The 27,378-nt window shown below is 46.4% G+C and overlaps 1 protein-coding gene across 1 annotated transcript in view; it reads left to right on the forward strand.

The window, feature by feature from the left end:
- Positions 1-9,130: 9,130 nt before the first annotated feature.
- ACBD6 (acyl-CoA binding domain containing 6) overlaps positions 9,131-27,378 on the forward strand; it is an 82,422-nt gene continuing 64,174 nt past the window's right edge. The window contains exons 1-3 of the mRNA XM_054638264.2: positions 9,131-9,384; positions 15,783-15,847; positions 16,339-16,435. Of these exons, the coding sequence (XP_054494239.1) occupies positions 9,172-9,384; positions 15,783-15,847; positions 16,339-16,435 (375 nt within the window). The 5' untranslated portion in view covers positions 9,131-9,171. The remainder of the gene's footprint in view (positions 9,385-15,782; positions 15,848-16,338; positions 16,436-27,378) is intronic.

The raw sequence follows: 27,378 nt of genomic DNA on the forward strand, positions 1-27,378 counted from the left end.
GGGACAGCACTAGGTTGGCTGTTCCTCCCTGGAGGGTCTCATTTGGCCTGGAGAAGGAATCACATATCTCAGGGTCATTCCCTCATGCACCAGGGCTGAGTGTGATCCATACACAGGAACAATCCATCTCCAGGTCCTGCAGCCTCAGGACAGATGTCAGATCAGAAAGATGCATTTGAAGCAAGTGGAGATGTGTCCCAGAGGTCCTTGTGCCACCAGGGCAGAGAGAGAAGGCAGCACATCAGGTGGGTTCCCATCCCAGCTCTGGATGAGTCCATGCTGGGAGCTCCATGCTCTGCTGGGATCTCTGATGGCAGCCTGGCTTTGTCCTCACCATAGGAATAGCCCTAGAACCAGCCACACCTGTTTGGAACCCCCTGGCATTTCTCAGGGCCTCCAAGCAATGCCAGCAGATTTGGCAAGGGTCACCCTCACAGCCTGAGGCTTCCATGCCCTGCAGATCCTCCCTGTCTCCAGACATCATCCCAATTTTTACAAGTCTGGCAGGAATTAGCCTAAAACCCTTCCCTGGCTAACAGGGACCACTGAATGGTGACATGGAGGGGACACTGGGTGTCCCCTTCCTCTGAGCCACCCCAGCCTGTCCCACCAGGACATGCTGACCTGCAGCCCGAGCCATGCTGTGAGAAATAGTAAAGGTAAGAAGATTTTTAGGAAGTTGGGAAAAGTAGGCTTTAGAAATAGGAAGAATAGAAAACTCAGAACTAGTGTGTTGTGTCTTGTTAATAGAGAGCAGACAAGCACTGTGTGAAGCAGGTGTATGTGTGCTTTTAGTAAATGGCTAAAACAATTGTCTGTAAGCTTTAGCAATGTGCTGTTGGCTAGGAAGATTTTTAAGTGCTCTGTAACAAAGAAATCTTTAGCTGCTGCTGGTTGTATGTGAGCTTTGCCATCTTTCTATTGTCTCAGCCATGTAATGAGGCTGATGCTGCAAATAAAAACTCAAAGAACATACCCCAGAAGTCCTGTCCATAAAAACTCCCCAACACACCATGCCTGCTCTATTTTACAGCCAAAACAAGCCATAAATCCCCCTCCACAGAGCTGGAAGGTGCAATTGCTTTTCTGTGGTGCAGGTTTTATCTTGTGCGACTCGTGGTATCACGTGAGGGAAATCTGTAAGTAAAAGTCAGGCTGGAGCCATTTATAACAGCAGCACTGTGATTGTTACTCCTGACAGCTGCAATTACAGGCACTCCCTTCCATCTCTGCACGCCGGGGGAGAACGGAGCCAGCACCAGGAGCAGCTTTTCCAGAGCTGCATCCCTGCCAGAACGGACCTTGTCACCCATAGGCAGGGATCACTCAGGGAGGGTTTCAGGGAAAAATGTAGGATGGGGTAACCCCCAGCAAGCAGGATCTGGGGAGGGATGCAGGGTGCAAGGAGAGATAATCAGGTGATGTTCATCTCTGTGGAGAGGACAGAGGACAGGGGATTTGTGGCATTCACATTCCCTGAACATAACCCCTTCGCCCAGGGTTTTTCTCCTGGGGAGCTGGAAGGCAGTGAGAAGCCACAGAGAAAAAGAAAACAATTCTTATCTCATTTGCATCTCCTGTGCTGTGCTCATGTGGAATGTGTTTAAAGATTGTTTTACCCAAGGTAATTGCTTAATTAAACTCCAGTGTGAGTTGTTTTAATTCATTGGCGAATCAGGGCCAAGCTGTGTCGGGACTCTGGAAAGAGTCAGAAATTTTCATTATTATCTTTTTAGCATTCGGTAAGTATCCTTTCTGTATTCTTTAGTATAATATAGTATAGTATTCTTTAATATAATATAGTATAATAAAGTAATAAATTAACCTTCTAACAAGATAAAGTCAAATACATCATTCTCTCCCCACGTTGGGGATGCCTACATTTACAATAGGGATTATCCAGGGGCTCTGCAGGGATGAACAGCAGTTCCAAGCCCTCCCTGGGGAGAAGCCCTCCTGGTGGCCCCAGATAAGCCCAAGGTGGGGTGCAGGAGAGGGCAGCACCCCAGCAGGATCACTGCTGGGCACTTCTTTCCAACAGCACAGAGCAGATCTCCTGCCTGGGGGTGTTTGGTGTGCTCCAGGCAGGTCAGCACTGCACTGCCAGCAGCCACAGTGGGCAGAGGGCTGCCAGGGAATGTGGGAGCTGCACCAGGGATGCAGAGAACCCTGCCTGGGGAGATGGAGAGGGAAATGAGGGACATCCATGGTCTTGCAGTGACAGGGCAGTGACAAATTACTCACTCAATGTGAGCCAAGGGGGAGCTGGCAAGAAGCAGGGCAGTGTGGAAGTGACAGCCCAAACTCAGCTGGGCTCTCCTGCTGAACACCTCAGCTCTGTCTTCTCCACACAGTTTCTGGGCAACTGAAACCTCCAAATTGAGCTAAATTTCATCATTATCCTGGTGAAAAACCCCACGCACAAGAAGTGACTTTTTCTTTTGCTCTTTTCAGTGAATAACACCGTGGGGTTTCTTTCACAGCTAAGGCTCTGCTGTGGTTGTTGTGTGGTGACCCCACCACATCCCTGAGCAGCCTATTCCAGCATCTGACCACCCTTTTCCTGAAGAAATTTTTCCTAATATCTAACCTGAACATCTCCTAGTGCAGCTTGAGGCCATTTCCTCTCGTCGTGTCTCCTGCAACCTGGAGTAGAGATTGATCTCCACCTGCCAACAACCTCCTCTTAGGGAGTTATAGACAGCAATAAGGTCTCCTCTGACCCTCCTTTTCTTTGGGTCAAACAGCCAGACTTTCCTGCTGGAAAAGGAAAAAAAAAAAAAAAGATAGGATAGAAGAAGCAGGAGGCTGAATGAAATGAAACAAAAAGAAATGTTTTTGTGTTTGCTTAACACCAAGCAAAACACTCTAGGTCAACCAAACCAAAACTTCTCCTTTCCATTTCCATTTAGAAAACAGAATACACACAACATTTCATCTAGCTGCCCCAAACCAAAAAGACTCAGTGCTGAGATATCTCTCTCCACAGAAAGATTCACTATTTGCACAGCTCCAGCTGCAACCTTTGAGCCTCTGGCCAGTTCCTGTGTTGCAACCACACCGGTGCTGATGTCAGCCCAGCAGGGCTTGGGGCATGCTTGGGGATCAGTGCTCAGCACCTGCCAGAGGAGTTTTTCCATCAGTGTTTCAGAGGTTGAATGCTATGCCAGGAGAAGGCAGATTTATGCACCTCTGAGGGGGGTTATGCATTGCTCCTGATTTGTATTCAGCATGGCGCAGGAATTTATGGAAGGAGGGGATCGATGTTTTATTGATATCTAAAAAAACCTATGTGATGGATGTGCTAATTGCACATTTTTTCTCCCAGACTCCCTTTATTATACACAAACAAATGGCCCTGCTGCTTTAACAAATGCAGGGAAAATGTGCAATGGAGCCAGACTCCTTGGAGGTGATGCATGAGAGGGGGGCCCTGGCTAATGCCAGGGCAGAGACCTCAGTTCTTTGTTTAACCTCTTCCCTCTGCCAGTATTGAATTTTGGTTTCCTGCGACTCCATTTCCATTTCATGGAAATCAGGGCCATGCTGTGGGGTCCTGGCTGCTACAGCAGGTATTGGTTCCCAGAAATACTGATTAAGTTGTGCATTTGCTGTGCCTTGCTGAGAAGGGACACACAGAGGAAGAAGGAGCAGGGTTTTTATCTCTGCTAAAGCAGTGAGAGTGCAGAGGAGAGGGGCAGCACTCAGTGGTTGTTCTCCCTCCTCCCTCTCCCCCTGCAGGGGTGAAGGTGAGCCAGGTGCTGCGATTTGTGTAGCAACACATGTTAAAAAATCAATATTCCTAAAGGAAATCCCAGGCACACAGCGCCCTGTGAGCCTGAGCCCCAGGCAGTGCTCCAGTCAGGGAAGGAGGGGGGCTCTGCTCAATGCAGAGCTCTGTGCTCTGGGGTCTGCTTTCTGCACAAGGCATGTGGGATCTGGGGAGCCACCAAAACAGGAAAAGGACCTTCTGGGTGCAGGACAAAGAGCAGATACACGAGGTGGTAGCAGCATGGAACAGAAGGTGGGGTAAAGCCCAGAGCCCCAAGCATCGCACCCGAGCGCTGCCTGCCCAAAACTGGCACAGCTTGGGTTTTCACAGGGAGGAATTTGTCATCCTGGGGGCCAGGGGAAAAGTTCTCAGCCATTAACCTCGTGTTCTGCCAAGAAATGGCTTTGGCAGGCAGCTGCCACCCACGCAGCTCCAGGCTCCATGCGCAGGCAGGGTGTGGGGTTGTTGGCTTTGACAGGGCTTGGTGGTGCCCTGCAGGGATGTTTGGTGAAGGCTCAGGCAGGAGTGAGCCCCTCTTGGTCCCTCCCATGCCCTGGCAGGACGATGGTGGGAGGCACAATGGGGAGGAGGGTTCTCCCCCCGGGACAGTGGTGCCAAATCAGCCAAAAAGGGATGAGGGAGAAAGAAAAGGAGAGAGGCAGGATGAGAACATATGCAATGGGTAGTCTGGAGGAGCTCAGGGGATAGGAGGGGACATTTATTAACCACAGGAGCAGCTCTGCCAGGTTGACATGATGCCTCAGGTTTAGCTTTTATATATTTCAGATTCTGTGCTGCTTTAGTGTGTGGGTCTGAGCTTCCTATGAGGGGATGGTGAGCTCTGTGCACAGAGCAGGGAGACAAAACAATTCCTGCTCCAGCTGGGGACCAAGGACAAATGATCCAAATCTCAGGCCCAGGAGCACAAACAATGTGGGCTGAAGAGAGAAAAACAAGAAGGATGGGACTGCATGGGCTGGAGCTGTAATTGCACAATTAACTCCAAGATGCAAATGGACCAGAACTTATAAAAGTGAGAGACCTTGTGACCGGTTGTTCATTTTTTGTGATCATTTTGTGTCCATCTTGGGTGTAGCCCTGGCTGGGCTCTTGTGCTGCCCAAGGTGGATCCATTAAGGCCTTTTAATAAATCCCTACTTTATTCATTAGCTCTGTCCAGTCTCTGTTCTAGGTCAGCCTTGACAAGGCATCAGATGTTTGCTGGGGACTCTGCCACAGGAGGAGAGTGCCACTCACCCTGAGGAGCCACACACGTGCCCAGCCTGCTCCTCCTCCAAATGCAGGTGTCTCCCACAGTAAAAGGCATGTCTACAAACCAACCAGCTCCTAATTGCCTCATTCTCCTTTTGTTGTGGGGGAAAAAAAAAAAAAAAAGTAATCATAGCTTAGCTCACAGGGATCCTTTCAGATGTTGCTTTCAGGCTTGGTGTGTGTGGTGGCCTCTGCCCTCTGCACAGGGACAATGACAGGTCCCCAGGCTGACCAGCAGGATGGATATGATAATTATGCAGGGATATTTTTTCCCTGCTTGGCACTGCTGGTCACAGCCTGTTATTGTGTCTTTGCTATCCCAGCGTGGGACCTGGGGCAGACCCACACACACAGCCCTGCATGAATTTTTGTGCTACTTGGTGCTTGTAATGCTTCTGGTTTCGTGTGTTCTGCAGCCAGGGCTGGGGGAGTGGGCTGAATTTGACTTGTCCCATACTGGGGTGACTGGGGGCTCTCCCAGCCCTGCACCACCTCATGTTTGCAGGGGGGTTGGTGCACCCAGCACAAGGGCTGGGCTCCATCCTGCTCTGTCCCAGGCTGCTGGGAACCAGCAGTGACATCGACATCATCCAGCACAGCAGGAGCACTCTGAGCCCAGCATCCCCAAAATCAGCATTTCCACACCAGGCTCTCCACGGGCCCCCTGCACCAAACCTGCTCCCACGCCGGCCAGAGCGACGGGGTGGGAGGAAGCATCAGCCCTGCCGTGTAGTCCCTCTTTAGAAAAAAAAAATAAAATAAAAAGGCAAGGAAAAAGTGAAGAGAAAGGAGCTGTCAGTGCTCTAGAGAAGGAACCCGGCGGGGCAGGGAGGCCTCTCTCACCATGGAGACGCTGCGGAGAGCGTGCGGAGGCTGTGCGCTCCGCTTTAGCTCCCGCCAATGCTTTTCACTCTTCTCCAGCTGCTCCGGGCGGGTTCCGCGCTGCCAGCCCGGCCCGGCTGCCCCGGAGACACCCGGGGCTGCCCCGGAGCGCCGGCGGGGCCGGGCTGGAACCGCTGGATGGAGCCGAACGGGGCTGCTGGGGAGTGGTGGGAGGACGGGAAATAAAATTTTAAAAAAAAAATTTAAAATTAAAAAATTAAAAATAAATTAAAATTCATCAAATAATATAAAATAATATTTGTTCTATTTTACAATATTTTAACTGTTAAAATATTTTATTTCTTATAATAATTTAATAATAAAAATAAATTCAATCGTATTATAAATAAATAGTTTTATTATATATACTTATACTATATATTATAATACGTTTATATTTTATATAACATAATATATATATTATATATTATATTATATATATAATATATTATATATATAATTATATATTACATATATAATTATATATAATATATATTATATATATTATATATTATATTATTATATATCATTATGATGTTACATATGATAAATATATATTATATATAGTATATATTTTTATATTATATAATATATTATATAAAATAATAAAAATACTGTACAATATATAATGTATAATATATAATATCTAATACATACTAGATCTATTAGATATGTGTATATATTAATATAATATAATATAATATAATATAATATAATATAATATAATATAATATAATATAATATAATATAATATAATATAATATAATATAATATAATATAATATAATATATCTTTATTTTATATATATAGTGTGGTTGTTAAGAGATCAAGAGCATAAAAGCCAAGCTATTCCTGCCGTTCATGGAATGTCTTTTTTTCCTACAGATCCTGCATTTTCCTCTGGAAAATGGATGGAAAAGTGGGTGCACGCATTGCTCACAGGCTGCTGAATGGAAAAGGTTGGCTTTTTTTCCTCTGAGCCTCTTCACAGCCTCACTGGGTGCCAGAGGCTTTTCTTAGAGGTGGAAAAAGCCCCAGCACAGCCAAGGCAGAGAGCTGGAGCATCACAGTGGCAGGCCCTGAGGGAATGGCACGGCGCGGTGTCGGGGGAGGGTTCGGCTGGATTTTAGAGAAGGGTCCCTCACCCAGAGCGTGGTTGGGCACTGAACAGGCTCCCCAGGGAAGTGGCCGCAGCATCAAGGCTGACAGAGCTCAGGAAACATTTGAACAACACTCTCAGGCACACGGTGTGACTCCTGGGGCTGCGCGGAGCCAGGAGGGGCGCTCCGTGATCCGTGTGTGTCACTTCAATTCAGGATATTTTCTATCTTATGGGTGAGTCGGATGTGGCTGCGAGACCCCACATGGAGATACCACGGCATGCGCGGGGAGCATCTTCACTCTCACCCATCATCCAGCGCCTCGGGGTGACACAGGGACCCCAAAAACCGAGAGCCCCGGCCCGCAGCCCTGCAGCACGGAGCGGGCCGGGCCAAGGGGCACCCGGGGCACTCAGGGCACTCGGGGCACTCGGGGCTCCATTCGCCGCGGCCGGGGGTGGAGGAAGGAGGGAGACGGGACTCGACAGCTGTGCCCGGTAGAGAGAAACTTTCCGCCCGAAGCAGATCCCGGGATGAATATAAATATAAACAGCCTTTGGGATGGCTCTTGGCTGGGACCCCGGGCAGGGCAGGGCAGCGTCATCCCTGGGAACCGGGCACCGCATCCCGGGGGGATCCCGGCTGACACCGGCTTCATCCGGGCTGATCCCGGACATTGTGTCCCGGAAGGATCCCGGCCGGTACCGGGCGCTGTGTCCCCGGAAGGATCCGGGCGGATCCTGGCGGGTACCGGGCGCTGTGTCCCGGGCGGATCCCGGCCGGTACCGGGGGCTGTGTCCCAGGGGATCCCGGCTGACACCGGGCGCTGTGTCCCGGGCGGATCCCGGCCGGTACCGGGGGCTGTGTCCCAGGGGATCCCGGCCGGTACCGGGCTCTGTGTCCCGGGCGGACCCCGGCCAGTACCGGGCTCTGTGTCCCGGGCGGACCCCGGCCGGTACCGGGGGCTGTGTCCCGGGCGGACCCCGGCCGGTACCGGGGGCTGTGTCCCAGGGGATCCCGGATGACACCGGGCTCTGTGTCCCGGGCGGACACTGGCCGGTACCGGGCGCTGTGTCCCGGGCGGACCCCGGCCGGTACCGGGCGCTGTGTCCCGGGGGGATGCCGGCCGGTACCGGGCCCAGTATCCCGGGCACTCGCCCCGCACTCGCCGGGATCCCCCCGGAGCGGCCCGCGAGTGCCCTCCAGTGGTTCCCGGCAGGAAGAGGAGGAGGAGGAGGAAGATGATGGCGAGGAGGAGACGGCGGCGGCAGCCCCGGGACGGGAGCGCGGGGGACGCGGGTGGCAGCGGGGCGCAAAGGGGGTTTTGGGGGGCGGGAAGGATTGCCCTGAGAAGCTGTTCATCCTGGAAGTGTCCAAGGCCAGGCTGGATGGAGCTCGGAGCGCCTTGGTGCACCGGGGAGGTGTCCCCGGCCATGGCGGGGAGTGGGACTGGATGGGCTTTGAGAGCCTCCCCCTTAACCTGTCCCCTGTGCTGGGCACGGCGGAGGTCACACCCTGAATCCTGCGTCCAGTTCTGGGCCCCTCAACTCAGGAAGGACCATAAGGGGCTGGAGCAAATCCAGAGAAGGACCAGAGCTGGGGAAGGGGCTGGAGCAAAATTCTAGTGAGGAGCGGCTGAGCAAGCTGAGGATGCTCAGGGGACATCTCGCTCCCTACAAGCCCCTGACAGGAGGGTGGAGTGAGCTCAGTGTCAGCCTCTTCTCCCCGGTAACAAGCGACAGGATGAGCGGAAACAGCCTTAAGTTACGGCAGGGGTGGTTTAGATTTCGTAATAGGAAAGTTTTTATGTGGAGGGTGGTCAGTCTTTGGGACAGGCTGCCCAGGGCAGGCACCATCCCTATAAGCCGTCAAAAAACAGTTGGATGTGGCACCTGGCGACAGGCGGTTGAGTGGTGAACGTGTTGGTGCTGCTGGGGAACGTTTGGACTGGATCATCTCGGAGGTCTTTCCCCACCTAAACCATTCTGTCACTCCCCGTCATGTCGCCGCTCGCCGACACGGGGATCCGCGGCCGCCCGGAACCGTCGTGCTCGGCGCGCGTTTCCCGCGGGCGGCGCAGGCGCGCGTACCGAGGCGCGGCGGGGGAGCGCGTTGCGGGGCGGACCGGGGCGGGCGCGGGCCGCCATGGCGTCGCCCCCGCTGTCGGCGGCGGGCGGGAGCGGTGGCGAGCTCAGCTCGGGCTCCGAGGCGGCGGCCACGGGCGCGGCGCTGCCGGACCGGGACCTGCCCGACCGGGACCTGCCCGCGCTCTTCGAGCAGGCGGCCGAGCGGCTCCCCTCGCTGCTGCCCGCTGCCAGCAAGGAGCAGCTGCTCTATCTGTACGCCCGCTACAAGCAGGTGAGGCGGGACCGGCGCACGGGCTGAGCGGGCCGGGCCGGGGGGCGAGAGCGGAGCGGTGCCCCGAGGGGCCGGGCCGGGGCTCTGCCGGGGCCATGGGCAGTGGGGTTGCGGCCCAAAAGGTGGCAGCGGTGCCGGGGAGGAAAGTTGCGTCCCGGGGTGATGGAGGAGCGGGGGTGTCTCCCTCCGGGACAGCGGCGGCGGGGGTGGATGGAGCCCGGTGGGACAGAGCCCCCGGAATTTGGGAAATCCCGGGGGGAGAGTGGTTGGGGAGTGCCCCAGCGGGAAAGGAGCTGGTGGGCAGCAGCTGAACATGAGAAGGCCAAGGGCTGTATCAGCCATGGTGTGAGCGGCGGTAAATAACGCAGAGAAGAGAAATTTTCAGTTCCAGCAGGACCAACGCAGTGAGAGACCCCCTGCGCTGGGCATGGGTGAGGCTGCATCTCAAATTCTGGGCTCGGTTTTGGACTCCTCCATTCAGGAAGGACACTGAGGTGGGGGAGTGTGTCCAGGGAAGGGAACTGAGCTGGGGAAGGGTCTGGAGCACCAGTCTGGTGAAGAGCAGCTGGGGGGGCTCAGCCTGTAGTAAAGGAGGCTCAGGGGGAACTTTGTTGCTTTCTACAACCCCTGAGAGGAGGTTGTGGCCAGGTGGAGGTTCTGCTTCTGAGTAACATGTGACAGGACAAAAGGAAATGGCCTTGAGCTGTCCCAGGTGCAGTTCAGGATGGACATCAGGAAAAATTCCTCACTGGAAGGGTGGTCGGGTGTTGGAAGGGGCGCTCAGGGGAGGTGATGGAGTCACTGCTCTTGGAGGAGTTCAAGAAATCACTGGATGTGGCCCTTGGAACCATGGTCTGGTTGTCAAGGTAGTGGTAAATCTAAGGTTGGACTCTGTGATCTCTTTTCCAAACCAAATATTCTGTGAATCCATCACCCTGGTGCTTGTTCCTCACCTCTCACCCTCACTGGTGAGGGTGACCCCGATGCTGCATCCTTTGAGCAACAGGAACCAGACTCAAGTTCTGCCAGCAGAGGTCCAGGCTGGATATTAGGAAAAACTTCTCGCTTGAAAGAATGGGCTAGTGGGCACTGGAATGGGCTGCCCAGGGAAATGGAATGGATGGAATGACCATCCCTGGAAATGTTCAGAATCCAAGCAGAAGCAGCACTTTGCCGTGTGGTTTAGTGGGAATGGTGGTGTTTGGCCAAAGGTTGGACTGAATGATTGTGGAGATCTTTTCTCCAGTTAATGATTCTGTGGTTTGGCTTTGGCAGAGTCCAGGGTGGTTGAAATTGGTGGGGAGGACCAGCTGCACACCTGAGCTGGTTGGTTCTGGGGGTAACCTTGCACACAGCCCCCATTTCCCCTTCAGGCTGTGTGAACCGAGCAAGCCATGGGTGCATCCTGTTGGAATACACAATGTAGCTTCTTCCTGCTCCTGTGACAGAAGTTACATAAAACAAACTAAACAAAGCACCGGTTGCAAAGGACTGTAACAATCGCTTAACTTGGAGAAACACAACACTCTAAGTGTTGTTACACCCAGAATATGAAAGAATAAAACTATAAATACAGGCTGGATGGAGCTCTGAGCAACCTGTTATGGTGGAAGGTGTCCTTGTCCAGGCCAGGGGGTTGGAACTAGGTGATCTTTCAACCCCAACCATTCTGTGATTCTGTGGCTCAGGTGTGTGGCAAGAGGTGCTGCCTCAGCTTGAGAACTGAACCCCACTCATTTGGATGCACAGACAGAATTGGGTGTGCACATCTTCCATATATGTTCCTCCCACATGGATTACCTGTGTCCTACTACTGCCATGTATAAGTGCTCTCAATTTTTTAGTGCAATATTTAATTATCCTCTAAGCTGGCAGCTCCCAGGCTGTGGTTTGTGAACCAGTAATTATGTTAAAAGCAGGCTGGTCACGTGAGGTTTTGTTTTCAGACTGTGCTTAGTGCTTAAACAGGACTCCAGGTTTCTCTTCCCCTTGTGAGAGAAAAAGGAGGGTAGGAAAAAAAAAATACAAGGAGAATTTTGCCATGCCCAAGATGAGAGCAAAAAGGTGTCTTTTCTATATTTTTTGTCTGGATTCTCAGGATGCTTGTTGCAAATAAAATATTTATTTTTTGCTCTGTTTCAAGTGCTTTGTGACTATGCTGGGTGGAAATGGGAAGGGATTGCTTGCTTGTCAGCTCATGATTGTCCCCAGACTACAGAGGGTTTCCTTCTGTTAGCTCTGTAAGACCAATAAGTTTAACGTTAAAAATTGCAAAAACCAGAAGCTGTTTCACAAGAGTTTTGATACAAGTCAGGAAAAGCTGACAATTAACACTTTGTCAGCACAGATTTCCAGTTGCTTCCCACTGACAAGAACAGGGCACTTCTGTGTCCTTCTCCTGTGTCCCTGCCCAGCCAGGATGTGACAGCCAGTTCCTTTGTGCTCCTTGGTTTCAGGCTGTGCTTGGCCCCTGGATTTCTGTGTCTCCCCAGTTCAGAAAGGTGCCCTCCCTGTTACAGAGTGCCTGGCAGTGCAGTGCTGGCACTGGGGATGGGAGAGGTTTGCTAGCACAGCCACTGCAGGAGCATGCCCTGCTAACTTTAAGTTTTGCAGCATTTTGTGCTTTAAATCAAAATGAGGGTGTTTAATGCAAGTTTTCTGTGTTTAATTACAGCAGCTGTATCAGGATGCATAACGAGCTGCTAATATATTACCCCCGTGGAATTGCTGGCACACAAAAGGTGCTGACTCAGATCTGTCCACTGTCCTTGATTTGGCATCCTTGTCTTTTCCCAGTTTAGTGTTTTGTGTCACTAAAGGCTTTGATTTAAGATACAGCATCGTCATAAAAGAGGTGACAGTAACAGCTGAGCTCTCTGTTAAAATGCTGTATATAATTTATTTCAAACTGTTTGGGTATATAGGCATTTTCCTGGAATTTTATTACCTTTTATTGGAGGCCATTTCAGGATTTTATTACTTTTCTCTCTGATTTTGTTTATGTGTCAGAGACCTGAAAATAAGGGAATTGCTTAGTTGTCATCTCCAGTGAGGTTTTTAGAAGATGTTGCTGAGTTTATGACTCTGCCCCACAACAGGAGGAACAGACTAGTCCACAAGGCTCTGGACTGGGACTGATTTTTCTTCCCTTCCACTACTTTCTCTGTGGCTTTGGGCAAATCACTGGTCTGGGCCTTGTGTCTATAGTGGTGAAGTGAGGGGAGCACTTGCCCATCATGGGGAGGATGTAAAAATCTGAGGTTCAGAAGGTGCAGCAATGGAGACCAGTGTAGCAGTGCTGATTTAGATAGGGGAGGGGATCCAGAACTTGCTGGAAATTACAGGACTGGGAAAACTGCCCTGCCAGGAGGAGGATGTGTCCGTGTAAATGTTGAGAGGTGCTGGCAAGTTGGAAATCCACTGCTGATGGCAAAATGGGGCCTGTACAGTCTCCCAGTGTGGGCTCAAGGATATAATACCAATTTTGCATGATGTCTTGTGGGCTGTGATGCCACAAGCCTGCCCTGAACACAGGAATTTCTGCCTGCAGCTCCCTGTTTCATGGAACCGTGCCATGGCACTGACTGGGTTGTCACCAGTGTCACTCTCTGTCTCTCTGGGACATGCAGTCCCTTGGTCATCGTGACCCCTCCTTCTGTGGTTGGTGTTTGCTTGTCCTTCCTTACACCCCATTTTCAGTCAGGGCTTTCCCATGGGTTGGGACAGAGCTGTGGATGGGAACAGGCAGGAATTGCTGTCTTGAAAAAGCAATTTAGCTTATTTGGCTTGTGTACAGTCCTGCTGTCCATGGAGGTTCTGTTCTGCTCCGTAGGGAGGCTGCAAATACAATTCACCTTACAAGATTTACAATCAGGTAGGAACATTTGGCTGGAACACCCTGCTGTATAAATATATTGGCAGAAAAATTAGCAAAGGACCATTCACCCACCACCAGGGAGGGAGAACCAGTCGTGGAGTAAGGTGTGAGGAGAATCTCAAGGTTTCTCACAGTGTGGAGCAGCAGCTGAAGGTGCATGGGGATGGTGAACAGCATTAACACATCTCTGAGCATCTCTCCCTCTTCTGAATGTCATTGACCTTCAGCTCTCAGGTGAAGGCCTCATCCAAGGTTTCCAAATTTATTTTGGCCACAGATGGAGCTGTGGCTGCAGACACTGCCTGTTTGGGGCTGCCTGGGTCACGTTTGTGCCACTCAGGAGAATTGTGCCTGCAGGCAACTCAGCATGCAGAAGCAATGCCAGGAAGTTTTTAATGCATTCTGCCTGTCATGTTCTTTTAATGCAGCTGATGAACTGTAAGTGAGGAGAGCTGAGCATCAAGTGACCAGTCAGCACCCTAGAGACCTTCAATAATTATTTTCTGGACACAGAATGAGAAAGTCTTAATTTAAAATACTAATACAGGCTCTTGGCTTCATGCTGGCTATGGAGTAAAACAGCTTTTGAGGTCCTCTAGGGAAGTAGCAGAAGGACAGAGTCCTGCACAAAATTATTTTGCCTTTTTTGTCAGTATTGGCATGTTTAACTCCCTTTCCTCAGCTGTCAGGCTCAGATCCTCTTTTATGTTAAATTCCTCGTTGGTTTCTCCTGCATTGTGAGTCTTGCAGCAAAAAGAGAGGAGCCAAAATCTTGTGTTTTATTCTTTCCAACAAAACCCCTGCAAGCCTTTTTAATGTGCCTTAAAATAGCAAACAGGGCACAAGTGCACTTTTTCCCCCTCTTGATGGATGAAATTTAACTACTGTTCCTTGATTTGTGTTACTATCAATGTTGCTAACAGTCTTCCCCAGTGCTAGAACAGCCTTTGAGTGCCAAATCTCCAGAGAGGAAACTGCTGTCGTGTTTTGATGATGGCAGTGGAAAATTAATATTAAAACAGATTTTTTTTTTTTATCTATCTTGGCCAATTTCTGCAGGTTGGCTGTTGAACTAAAGAATTGCCAAGCAGGCGTTTTCCATACAGATAATGAATTTACATTTTATTCCCTAGTTTGTTTTGCTTTTTAAAACAAGTGGTCCAATCCACCTCAGAGCATAGAAAAAAAAACCATTTAGACCACATGAATTGTGACTGATTTATAGAACTTAACTGTTGCTAGCCTATTCTCCTATTTCTCCCTGAAATGCAATATGTTGTTTTAAAGGCCAGCTAAGATGTTCTAATTTGGATGAATTGCTCACTGGGAGACAGTCAGATGTACAGAAAATTAATTTCAGTTACAGTCACTCATATCCTCTAACACTTTAAATGAAAACATAGTGTAACTAATAAATATCTCTCAGCACAGGCATGCTCTCTTTAAAGCCTGATTAATGCTTCCATCCTCAGCATAAAATCCCCACCCTGTTAAGGTGAAGAATTGTTCCTTGATTTAAGCACTTCACCTGCCTGAACACTTGAGCATATTTCATAAAACATTTGCTGGATGCAGTTTGGTTTTGCTTGGTTAACAAAACGTTTCTCCAGAAGCCTTTGCCCACCTCCAGGCTGTACCTGTGTCCCCTCCCTGGGGTCCCCATCTGTGCTGTGCCCTGTCTTAGGGGCATTTGCTGTGGGAGCTGCTTCCCAGGAGCTCTGTTCTGGTTCAGCTCTGATTTCTACCCTTTCACCCATCATTCTGTGTTAAAAAAAATTTTACACATGGAAAACTGCCTGAGTCCCTCTGGCACCAAGTTCATTTTACACTGGCTGTGACACTTTTTTTCCATATATCTATCCCTGGGTTCTGGCTTGTTCCCTCTCTTCCTTGTGTTTTTTCATTTCAGCCCCCACATACACATTTTAATTTCTGCCTTGCTTCTGACACATTGGCTCATCTCTGGCACTCAGGCCTTGACTTGTCTCTCATGCAGTGCTTCCTGCAGCCAGGTGCCTGGGAGCAAATTCAGGAGCTGCCTGGCATTCCTTTGCTCCAAGTTTGTCCCCTTGCCTTCCAGAGGACCTTGAAAAGAATTAAGCAAAGTCTGTTTACTCCAGCTTTGTGCGGAAGCAGGTGAATTTCAGCAGTAATGAATAATCATCTCTGTGGAAACCCTAATCAACAGAATTTTTCTTTATCCTGGTGGAGGATGAGGCATTTGGCTGGGTAATAAACATAACATTAGTGAGAAATCACTCACTGGTTATCCCTGTGGGTAATGCATGCAAAAGAAATGAGCTGCACGACAAAATTGCTTCCCGTGCATCATGCAAAGAAAACCCAGGGATGCAGAGGTGCTAAAGCAGGGGTGAGATGTGGTTGATGAAGTTTTTTCCCAAAAAACCTTTTTTTTAAATGGCCTTATGGCATAGTTACCCTGAAACCATCAGAACACTGAATTTTCCTTGTGCAAGTCTCCTTTATTTTGTTCTGACAGATGGAAATTTCTTTTCTTTAGGTGAAACTTGGAGCCTGTAACACCCCCAAGCCAGGCTTCTTTGACTTTGAGGGAAAGCAGAAATGGTAAGAGGAAATCCTTATCATTCCTAGCAATTCTGGCTGTACTTTTTGTTCCATCTTGTCTCATCTGTAGACAAATTATGGACCTAGGGGAGTTGCCCCTGAAATAGCTTTAAAATTCTTTGTTTAACAGGGAAATGTTTGCTGCTATGCCTGATACAACTGTGAAATACCAGAATCCTTTATTTACTGTCTTCATCCAGAGCTGGCATGCAATACAGCAAAAATCTGAGAACAGCTGCAGCTCTGTGAACACAAAGTGTGTTCCAGCCTGGAGCAGGATCCCCTGAAAGATCCTTTCACAACAGAGCTGCACTGACAGTGGCCATTCATGGCCTCAGAGAAAAGTTGACCATTTCAAGCTGAATGAAAGATGGCTTTGCATGCCCTGAAAGGATTTTGATGAATCTGTTTGCTGTGTTCCACTGATGTCCCTATAAAAACACCTTGTGCTGACTCTGAGGGGCTCACTGATGTTTTCCTGTTGCTCCTAGGGAGGCTTGGAAAGCCCTGGGAGACACCAGCCCTCACCAAGCTATGCAGGAGTACATTGCTGCAGTGAAAAAACTCGACCCCAGCTGGAATCCACAGGTAGGAAATGTGGAATTATCATGCAGAAAACCAACCAGCATTTGTCTTTGTGAAGCTGCCAATGGTTCAGCTTCTCACAGGCTTTAATTGCTGCATGGCAAACTTCATTTTGAGCAGATTAAAGTCTAAATTCGTTTCTAAAACTCTCCTTTTGTTGTGACTGAAGCATGAAGAACCATCTCTTTCATTCATAATGATCTTCATTACAGCCAGCTCATGCACAGGGTTGGTTTGGCTGTCGTGATCTAATTTATTTTGCTCTTATTGGTTCATGCTGTATTTAGCATGTAAAGATACTTTTTATCCTTTTCTCATCCTTCTCTTTTCAACTACTCTTTAAATGTTGATCAATAGAAAGCAATCTCCATGAAAGTGACATGAACTGAATGATCAATTCTAAAAATGTTTCCTTTTTGTTTCCATGCAGCAAATTACCAAATCTGATTATGATTAGGTACTCCAACATAACAAGTCTGTATCTGTGTGTTATAGGGAGACTGTACTGTCATTTTAATTAATTTGTCTTTCATCTACCAGGTTTATTACTTGATTGAATCCTTAAGGATATCTCCTGTTTATAGACTGACTTTTATACAATTTTTAAAGAGGATTGCTCTTTAGAAAAAGTATAGACTTTAGAAATAGAGTGGAGATATTTCACTAATAGTAAAATGCTGAAGGCATGGTAATTTCTTCTCATGGTAGGAAATTTGTTCTTCTATACTCCTGTGCTTTGGAAGCAAAATCTTTTGTGGGTACAATCCTGTGAACCAAGAATTTGATTTTGAGTTGTCTTCTGATGCTGTTCTTGAGGTTTAAGGTTAATTTTTTTTCTTCACTAGTCCATGTTCCATGCCATTCATAGTGTTTTTGCTGCAAAGAAAGGCTGTCATTTAGAAAAAATCCTTTTTAATGCCCTTGGAGAAAATAGATTTATGTGCTGTGCAGTTAGCCAAAGTTGACTGCTTGCTGGGTAAATTCTTGTCCAGGCTAAAATTCTCTTACAGAAATAAAGTAATTTGTAAAAATCCGTGTATAATTCTGAATGAAGTAAGTGTCAAGTGAAACACATTAATATTAATTTTTAAATGGAAAGAAAAAATCAAACAAAATACTCAGTGCTTTCCTGAACAAATCGTTCAGCATGGTGACAGGTTTGGCTTTTTGAATATTCCCTTCACTTCCTTGCTTCAGAGAAATACTGTCAGAGCTGTGAGCTTCAGGTTACAAAACTGTCAGCCAGGAAAGAGGTGTAATATGTTTTTACAGAACAAATATTTCAAAGAACCCATACAGCAAACACAGAAACGTTGGCAGCACTGTTCCTCCCCTCTTCCCCTAAGGTAAAAAGGTTACCTTAGCAAAAAATGTAATTTAAAAGTCAGCATTGAAATAAAGGTGGCTTTGCTTTCTTCACAAGAATTCACCAGTCCTTCTTATTACATCATCCTTTTAATTCCACTTTTATAGGACCAAAATGCTCTCAGGAGTCCTCTCATGCATCTCCTGCTGCCCTCCCATTTTTCCTTCTCCCCACCAAATCCACGTTGTGGAGCCACGAGAGGGAGCTCTGTTCTTTAAAATGATGGAGATGTATGTGTCAGGAGATGGAGATAAAATAGCTACTTTAGTCTTCAAATTTCAAATTGGATTTATAGAAAAGAGCTGTGGGTACATTACAAAGTGCTTCATCACTGTCATTGTGTTTCCTTTGCATGCTCATCTGCTGGGTTCCTTCAGATTTTTCTTATGTACCATAGATTCTGAATTAAGCACTCCAAATGCTTGGTTTGAAAGCAGTATAAAGTGCACATTACAAATTTTAAAACTTTGGCTTTCATATCATTATGAATCATAAATATTAATTACAGTACAAAAGTGTTCAATTTCTTGTTGTGCATCCTCATGAATTTTGTTATTTAAAAGCCTTCTCAATGTTCCCAACTTACTTTTTCTTCAACCTTTCTTCTTATCTGTTAATGTTGTTCTTTTGTGTTATTTTAAATCCTCAACAGTCTCCTGTTTCATAGATTTGCCAAAGGGCTTTATTAACTTGATCCTTCAGTAAAATTTTAAGCTTAAAACCACTCATTTTTTCATAGGTTCATTTTTTCCTCAGCAGATTTGCTGCTGTTCTGCAGCCTTCAGGCTGTCAGTATTTTTGTTAACAAATAGAATGGAACTAAATGCAGTATTTCTTATGCAGTCCAAATAGATCCACTTTTTCATTCCTTTTTCTTGTTTCTCCATTGATTCATTCTTTCATATTGAAGTTTCTTCAATTAGTACAATTCCAGCATCAGATTTACCTGCTTTAATTTAATATCTTTGTTTTGGATGGAAAAAAGAAACAAACTTGAAGTAAAAGGGTTCTGATTCAGGAGGATTGCCCTGAATTTGTGTCCAGAAGCAATGAGAATTCTAACAGCAGCACAAACCTCACCTGCTGCTTCCTATTGCTGCTTCCTATTCCTGCACTGACTTTGGAGTACCCACACCTCATGAGGAGACAGCTGAATGTGCAGAGGCAGCAGCATAGCTGTTCTCTGCTCTCTGAAGTTTGTGTGCCATTTTTGACTGTATCTGCTTGGCTATTTCCAATGTGCTTTAGTTTCTTTTTCACCCTTGCTGCCTGCAGGTTGTCTCATAGTCCTGCCTAATCATCTCTTTCAGAGCTTTGTCTAAAACCTGGGGGAAAATGATCATAGTGCACTTATTTTCAGCAATTTTATTTGCTGGAAAATCTTTAAAATTAACAGGTAACCTTGAGGGTGTTTGAGGTGAGGTCCATCCATGAAGTCACGGGAATCTCATGGCTGTGTTGGTCTAGAACAATCACAATTGCTTTTCAGGATGTTCTGCAATCCAGCCCTTCTGAAAGGCTGAAGAAGACCTTCAGCCAGGTCTTACTATGTGTTGTGGGTTGTTTTGCTCCTTTTCCCAAGAACAGCTGTTAGCAGGAGGTCAGGAATAGTCTTTTCCATGCTGTCTCCATTCTCCTCTTGATGCAGTCTTCCTTCGTCATCTTCTACCTTTGAGCACATCTTTTGTTTCTCGTGAGTCATTCCTTTCAGTCTGAAGTTCCAGGCAGTGGAAAGGTAATTGCTTGGACCAGCTCAGCTCTATTTGCATATTTCAGAGACATCACCTGTCCTTCAAGTCTATTCACTCTTCCTCCAGAACAGAGAATAATTTATGAAGCCATTCTTTTGCGTTCTCCAGCCTGAAACAGAAACATTTCACGCCGTCAACACCTCCCACTGCTTCGAGTCCTTTACAAAGAAAGATGTGTCCTGGCTGCTTCTCTTCTCCTATGTTCACCTGTCCTCTTCCTGCTTTACTGGCAGCAAATGACAATTGCTTTTGGTGGCTTTGGCCGGTGTGAGGTGGTGGTGACACTCACCTGCCCTCCCTGCCAGCCACCGCGTGCGTGTCCCTCTGGCTCTGCATTCCCACTCTGATAGATGAGTAATGCCATGATTGACTCTCACAATTAATGGACAAATATCATGGATATAGGTTAAGAAAAGTTTTATAGATTTATAGTTATGTTTTACCCCCTCGTGTGGTTATCAAGGGACAGCTGGAGTTGGGATACCTTGGAGGGCTGGCTTGTCACTATGGTGACATCTGACCTCCAATGAGGATTTGAGGAAGAGATTTCCACCACTGGACAGCAAAGAAGGGGTTGATGGACAGAACTTTGGGAAGGGTTAAAAAGGGAAAACCTCCATTGTGAAGGGGGGCTGAGCACATGGCGGGGAAAATCTTTTGCTCCCAGTGCCGTAACCTTTTTTCTTTATTCAGTCTTCTGTTGTATTTTTGATAAGGTTTAATAAACCTTCCTAAACTATGAAAAGTGAGCAGCTATTTCTCACACCACTGCCATGGTGCTGTTCTGCAGCCTCAGCAGTGGGCTCAGGGATTTGGGGAGTGTCACCTTCAGAAGATGGGTGTCACCTTCATGCAGTCACTTTGTTCTCATGTACATCGCTGCATAATCGGGCACTTCAGTACTTGCAGATTTGAGAGTCATAGTGGCTGTTTGCAGCCCCCCACACATTCCCAAATTCTCATCTCTCTTGTGGATATCACAAATTCCCACTGGGTTCAAGTTTTTCAAGCCCAGAGAAGCAGAAGCAGGCCAGCACTTTGTTTCTTAGCAGCATGGAACAGTCCCTTCCACCGAAACCCTGTCGCAGGGGCCGTGGGTGGAGGTGTGACACCACACTGCAGGGGTGGCCAGGAGCTGTTATTGATCTGTTCTTGTAACGAGATGGTTATATGGCACAGCTCAAACAATCAAAATAAATAATAAAAAAAGCATCCAGATTTGCTCAGCATATTTAGCCTTCCATTTGCTGATTGCAATTTTGGCATCGCTCGGTTCGAAATATTTCCTTTTCCTATTTCGTATATTACATATTTACCAGTTCAAATCTGAACAGCTTGTCACTCCTAACTTCAGTGGCATCCTTTCCCAAACACTTACACGCCTCTTACTATTTGCTTTGAGTGCTGAAACTCACAAGAGGACTTAAAGATTTTCTATTTATATATCAAAGCTTAAGAAGTTGGCATTTTAACTTATTTGACTCGGCTTCACCAATAATGCAGTTAGTAAAATTTCTGCTGTGTAATGAAGAAAGTTGGAGATCAAGAATCTGAAGAGCCCAGACTTCTCTCTAAAGGGAAGAGAGCTCCACCTCAAAGAAAACAGGCATTCACCAAACATCTTTTTAGGCTCTTAAAGGTGTGAAGTCCCACTTCTGATGTTTACAGGGGAGAAAGTTGCCTGTGTTTTTTTAAGTACTATTCTGTGCCTTGTTTGAGTAGGAGAGGATTTAATTCCCTGTAGTCTGTCCCAAATGGGAGTAAAATCTCTCCTTTGCTGGGTTGGTGTGGGAGCACCAGATCATGCCAGGAGAGAACCCTCGGGGGACAAAAAGGCTCATGAAACAGAGAACAAACTTCAGAGTGAATAAAATAGCAAATGCACAATTGCTGCAGACTCGGAGCAGTCCAGCAAGCTGTAAAACCTTTGGGAATAAAACAAATGGATTTGTCCATTGGGTGTTTTTGCAGGAAGTACTGCAGGGGGCAATATTTGATAAGGTGGGTGGCCAGGTATCCTGTGCCCAGGGCTGGGCTCCATCCCTTCTGGTGAAATAACCTTTCTCTGTCACATTTATATGCAATAAGCAAGTTGAAATAAAATGTGGGAAAGAGAATCTGCAGTTCAGGGATACAGTGAAAAGCAGGAGAAACAATTCCCTGATTTGCAGAAGAGCTGAGGTCTGTGTGTGCTTTTGGCAGGTTGCACCAGGTGTTAACTGAATTATTTTAATAATTGATTTAAATTGATGAGCCTTTTGTATTTAAGTAAGCTCTCCAAGGCAGCATAGAATCTCTGTAGTGTAGGATCTCCAAGAGAACTGAAAAATGTCTATAATGACTCAAATATAAATTCTGTTTCCAATGACATAAAAAAAATTTCGTAAAATTCAAAACTTGAATTTTTCTTAAGTTTGGATTCATTGCTCAAGTCTGCCCTGTTGATATCTGGAACAAGAAGTTTTGATCTTTTGCAGTTTACAGGTTTTATGTCTGGTCAACTTCTAAGAATTACATTAGTGACTGGTAAATGTTTCAGGCTGAAATCTCTGGATTTCTTGGTTAGTTCTGTAGGCCAGCGGAATTTCTTCTGGAAATTAAGAAATACATTAGAAAAACTGTTGTCTGTAAACAAAATGAGTGCACCCATCGTGTTTTCCTGTTTTGTCTATCAAACAGATGTCTCCCTTGATAATCTGGCCCAGCAGCCACTGTTTGTGCTTGGGAAAGAGCAGCAGAGTGGTGTGGGCAGGATTACCAGGGGGATGGGAAGAGCAGGAGGGGAAGGGACCTGTTTGGGTCTCTCCCTGCCTGTCACCAGCAGCAGTGAGCTCAGACACCTGCTTTGTTTAGGGAAATATCTCAATTTATGGCTTGCTGTGCTGCCAGGTCAAAAACTTTGAAAAATAGCGACTTTATTTCTTTTGTAGTATAAAAGCAATTTAATTGCAGCGTGTAAAGTGGGCACTAATCAAATTATGGCTGTGCTCCCTAAAGCTTGCTGTCCTGTGCTAATGCAGCACACTGGGAAGAGGAGCTGTGCAACAGTGCTGCAGGGGCTTTGCTCTGCACATTTCTTTGTATGGATCCTGCTGTGGCACTTGATCCTTAGGGAATTTCATATCTGACTTTTTGGTTGTTTTTTTTACCCAAATGTTGTTGGTAACAATAACAATAATTTCTAACAAAATCTGGAAAACAAAGATCACTGTTTGCTCCACATTTTTTTTTGAAAGCTCTTATTTTAATAGTGACCACATTAGAAGAAGCATATCACTGAAACAATTTGTAAACTCTAATCAAGCTCTTCCCCTTTGAAAACAAAACAAAGCCAAACCATCAAGCCTGTATTTTTTTATTATTATTATTCTTTTAGCAGAAAACGAAGCGCTAGAAATTAAGATTAAAACCAGAAAATTGATCCACCCCAGGCTTCTGGCTTTGGGGTGTGTGAGACTACAGTGTTCTCTGATTTTAGACAATCTGCTGAGCTGTTTTTTTGTGAACTACACTGGGGTATGTAATAGTTTTTGAGGATTTTATATCCTGAGAAGGTTTAGATGTTAACACACAGAGGGATCCTTCTGCCATGCTGCCTTTTGCCAGCTGCATGAGGGACAGTCTCTAGCATGCAAGTGGAGTTGATGGAGATTGCAGTTATTTACTGTGCATGGCTCACAAAGCCTTGCAGTTTGTGTACACTTCACTCCTACTTGTGAAACTAGAGGTGAGGTGACCCACCTGATTTTATCCAAGTTGGAAAAAAGGCAGTCTATTATCTGCAAAATTCGACTTTAAGTGCTTTGCTTTTAGGGCGTGCTTTCAGAACCTATTTTTCTTATTAGCAGGGGGATGCTTTGTAGTTTCTATTGTGTCAGAAACTAAAATACCACACTACAAACATGAACTAAATTTCCCCATTCTTCCACAATAAAGGTGGGTGGTGTTGTTTTGCTGCATCTTCTCATGAGAGGTGTGTGCTGATGCTTTAAGTCCCTGGCACAGATCCTACCCACAAAAGCTGTCCATAGGTAATTTGTTGCTTTTCTGTCCCTGTCTTTGCAAGTAACTCACCTTCCAGGCATTGGGGTGCTGTGCTGGTGGGGCTGGGATTTTGTTTGTGGACAAGTTTATCAATCACAGGGGTTTTTATCTCCTGCAGCCTTTTATTGTAGAGCACAAAACAAAATGCCAGACCCACACTGTTGTTTGGAATTGTGGCTCTGGCAAGCTGTGAAGAAGTTAAAATGAACAAGCATCTCATAGTAGAAATATAAACAGCTGGAATATGTGTCAGCCTCCTACCCCCTGGGAGTGTGTTGGATTGTTCTCTTTGATTTTACATCTCTGCAGAAATTTATGGCCTCAGCTCCTTTTATTTATGACATTCTGATCCTCGACCAAGCGATTGATTGAAATACAACAGTGCCAAGCTGCAAGTCTGTATTTCAGAGAGGCTGAAGTTTAGGAAGCAAACCAGCAATGCAGTCATGGATTGAAGGCTGCACTGAAATCCTGTACTGGGGTTGCCCACATTTCTATGCCCCTAAGCTTCTTCAAAGGAGAGAATTATCATGGCAAAGGTTATGTCTCTTCTCTCTCCCTCCTTTTAGGCTGCCTGTTCTTGCTGAAAATATACTGTATGTTAAATATGCAATCTTACCAGCCCTCCAAGGGCTAACTTTGGCTTGTAGAGATGCTAGTCCTCATTTTTGCAGCTCAGATCCAGCAGTGTTGATGCACTCTGTTGTTAGTGTGCTGTGAGTAGCATAACATATTCCCTTCCAGCTACTTGGATGTAACAGTAGTGGATTTTGAGAATTCCAACCAAGAAATTGGGGGAGGATCACCATTAGTGATTTTGGTTAAATAGTAATATTTAAATATTTTTCTTCTGAATACATCACTGAATTAATTTTCACCATCTTGCACTGATTACAGAAATATTACAGAATATACTATTTGGAATGTATTGAGAAAAAAAGACTAATTAGAGGTGTAGCTCTGCCTTGCTGAATGTGCTGCTGCAGCAAAGTGAGGCATCCCAGCATCATGATTCCTGGCTTGCAGGTGGATGAAGACACTGCATGCTAGCCAGATACACTAGAGGCAATTGAAAAAAAAGAGCAAGTAAATTTACATATATATATATATATATATATATATATATATATATATATATATATATATATATATATATATATATAAAATCTCAAACTACTGGCATACAGTGATGACAAAATATAACAGAATGAGACAAAACACTTTACTGTGTAAGTTTGTGTGCAGCAGGGAATTTGTTGCTTTTTGTTATCCCTGTAATCATTGTCCAGAAGTAACAGGTTCTGCTGTCTGCCTGCAGTCCCACAGCACCTGGTTCTTCTGTGATCCCATGGCTGTGGGATTGGAAGCACATGATGCAGCTGAGCTCTGGGATCTTGAAACTTCACTTGAGCAATTGCTCCCCTAGCTGAGAAAGCATCTCAGTGTCATCAGGTCAGGTGTCAGTTGCTGCACATCCTCTGCTGGAGGCTGTTGCTTCTGTGGCTGAGTTGACAGAAAATGGTTAAATACTGATATTTCCAGGGATCTTGGCTTAAACTGAGATGGCAAGGTTGAATTTGTTAAAATTTCAGACCAGAAGCTGGAACCACTGAGATGCAACCAGAGGTGCCCTCTGTCATTTCTGCCTTGAGGTGGCAGTTTCTGGCAAGGCAAGGGAGGTGTGTGAATGCCAAGTGCAGGTTTCATTTGTTGCAGATTTTAGCAGCAATGCTGCTGCTCCTCAGCCACAAAAACATGAATGACAAAAGCATTGAAAAGCTCATTTTTGTGAAGTGGCTGTGTGAGGCTGGAAGCAGGAAAGAGCAGTGTTGTGACATGAGAAGTGACTCCACCAGCCATCAAAACTTTCCTGTGAGGTTCATTTCTGTACTGAAAACTCTAAATCAAATTGGTGCAAGATGCTTTTGGTAGTGCTGACGTGACAAAACTGGGGGCTGGGAAAGCTGCAGGGTGGGCTTGGGGCAGGGGAGAGGTGTTGAACCAAGCATGGAGCTGCCATGGGCAGTTCAGGAGCTTGGGGCAAAGAGCTTGGGGCAAAGAGGTGTTGAACCAAGCATGGAGCTGCCATGGGCAGTTCAGGAGCTTGGGGGAACAGGAGGTTTGGAAGGGGAGGAAAAATAAATAGGAAATTGCAAGGTGAGGTGAGGAGGACCAGGAGGGCAAGATCTGCTCTCTTTGCCCAGTTTTAGTTGGGGTTCAAACAAGGTGACCTTCAAGGTGCTTTCCTTCCCAAACCATTCTGTGTTTCTGTGATGATTCCTGCTGCCCAGGTCACTTCCTGAGCAGGAGAGAGCCTTCCTGGATCCCAGTGTTTCCCTGGAGTGCCCAGAAACATGGGAAAATCCTTTTTTTGGGATAGCCAAATGAGGTGGTGAATGAGGGTGGGAGGAGCAGGGACTGACTCCTCTGCTTGTGGCACTTGGTGGACATTCCAGAGGGGGGCTTGGACTTGCTCTGCTGCTCTCTTGCTTGCTCTGCTCCTGAAACTCCTGCTCCTATTTCTGCCAGCAGCTCACCAGGCTGGGCAGGCAGCTTGACTGCTTTAAATTGGGAAGGGCTCAACCCTAATTACAAAAAAATCTGATTTTTCCAAATAATTGAAGCTGTTGCAAGACTCTCAGCTTGCTGTGTCAGAGGCTCTTTAAAAAATTCAGGAACTTGGGTAGAAATTGTAGGTTTATCTTACTGTGGAATATGTAATATATTGAGGTTTAGGTGTGGAGCTGTAGACATTTACTTGGAAGTATTCAAACACAGGAAGGGTCTGTGTACCCTGATGCTTCACATGGTAGGGCAAAGGCTGGTTTAAGATACAGAGTGTGTTAATTAAAAATAACATATGCTTTTGGGTAGGAGAAACCAGCTGTAATTGTTTTATGTACAACATAAGCTATAGCATAAGTAAGCTGTTTCTTTAGTGAAAATACTGCTTTTTGAATTAGGAAAAGATTAAGTGGCTATGTTTAGCTTGCTCTTTACAGGAAATATCAAGGAAGTATTGAGTGTAATTACTGGAGATTAAGATTTTGTTTGGATGTTAACTAACAGGTTGGTTAATGTCATGTAAACACTATTTGTCTCTTAGATTGGAAAAAGTTTTCCTTTAAAAGGGCACCTATTGTCTTCTACTTGGATATTTGGACACTGTTGTACCAAATTACTCCTATTTTAAGGAAAGGTGGCACTCCTCAAAGGTCTCTGGAGCATCCTGTAGGTACTTTTGCTGAACTAACCCACACAAAGGCAGGGAAAGGCTCAGGTTCAGTGCTCAGCACTAAGGGCTGCTGCTTCCAGATCCTGCATCCCTCTGGCTGAGCCTGCCAAGGATTGCACTGTACATTTGGAAATCTCCTTGTTCCTGCTTGGGACCACTGAAGATCTCTTCATTCTGCTATTCCTGTGCCTGCAGACCTCATAAATCCACCCTCTGCCTTCACAACTGAGATGTGCTGTGGGAAACAAATGTCCATGGCACTGCTCTAGCAGCCTCAGAGCTGCTCCTTTCACCAGTGAGGATGTTGGCCTCTGCAGTGATGGCTGGCCCAGTGTCACTCCAGAAAGCAGAGGATGGCTGCTGATGTCCTTTATTTATCAAAATTTAAGGTTGCATTCAGTTTTCAGGCTTCAGAGCACCTGTTTCATCCCAAGCCATGGAGTTGTTCAGTATTTCCAGCTTGGCTCAGAATATATTTCTGGAGTTGTTCAGTATTTCCAGCTTGGCTCAGAATATATTTCTTGCTCCTACAAATGTCTGTGTAAATCTC

Source organism: Agelaius phoeniceus, chromosome 8, assembly GCF_051311805.1.
Source record: "Agelaius phoeniceus isolate bAgePho1 chromosome 8, bAgePho1.hap1, whole genome shotgun sequence".
NCBI classification, from domain to species: domain Eukaryota; kingdom Metazoa; phylum Chordata; class Aves; order Passeriformes; family Icteridae; genus Agelaius; species Agelaius phoeniceus.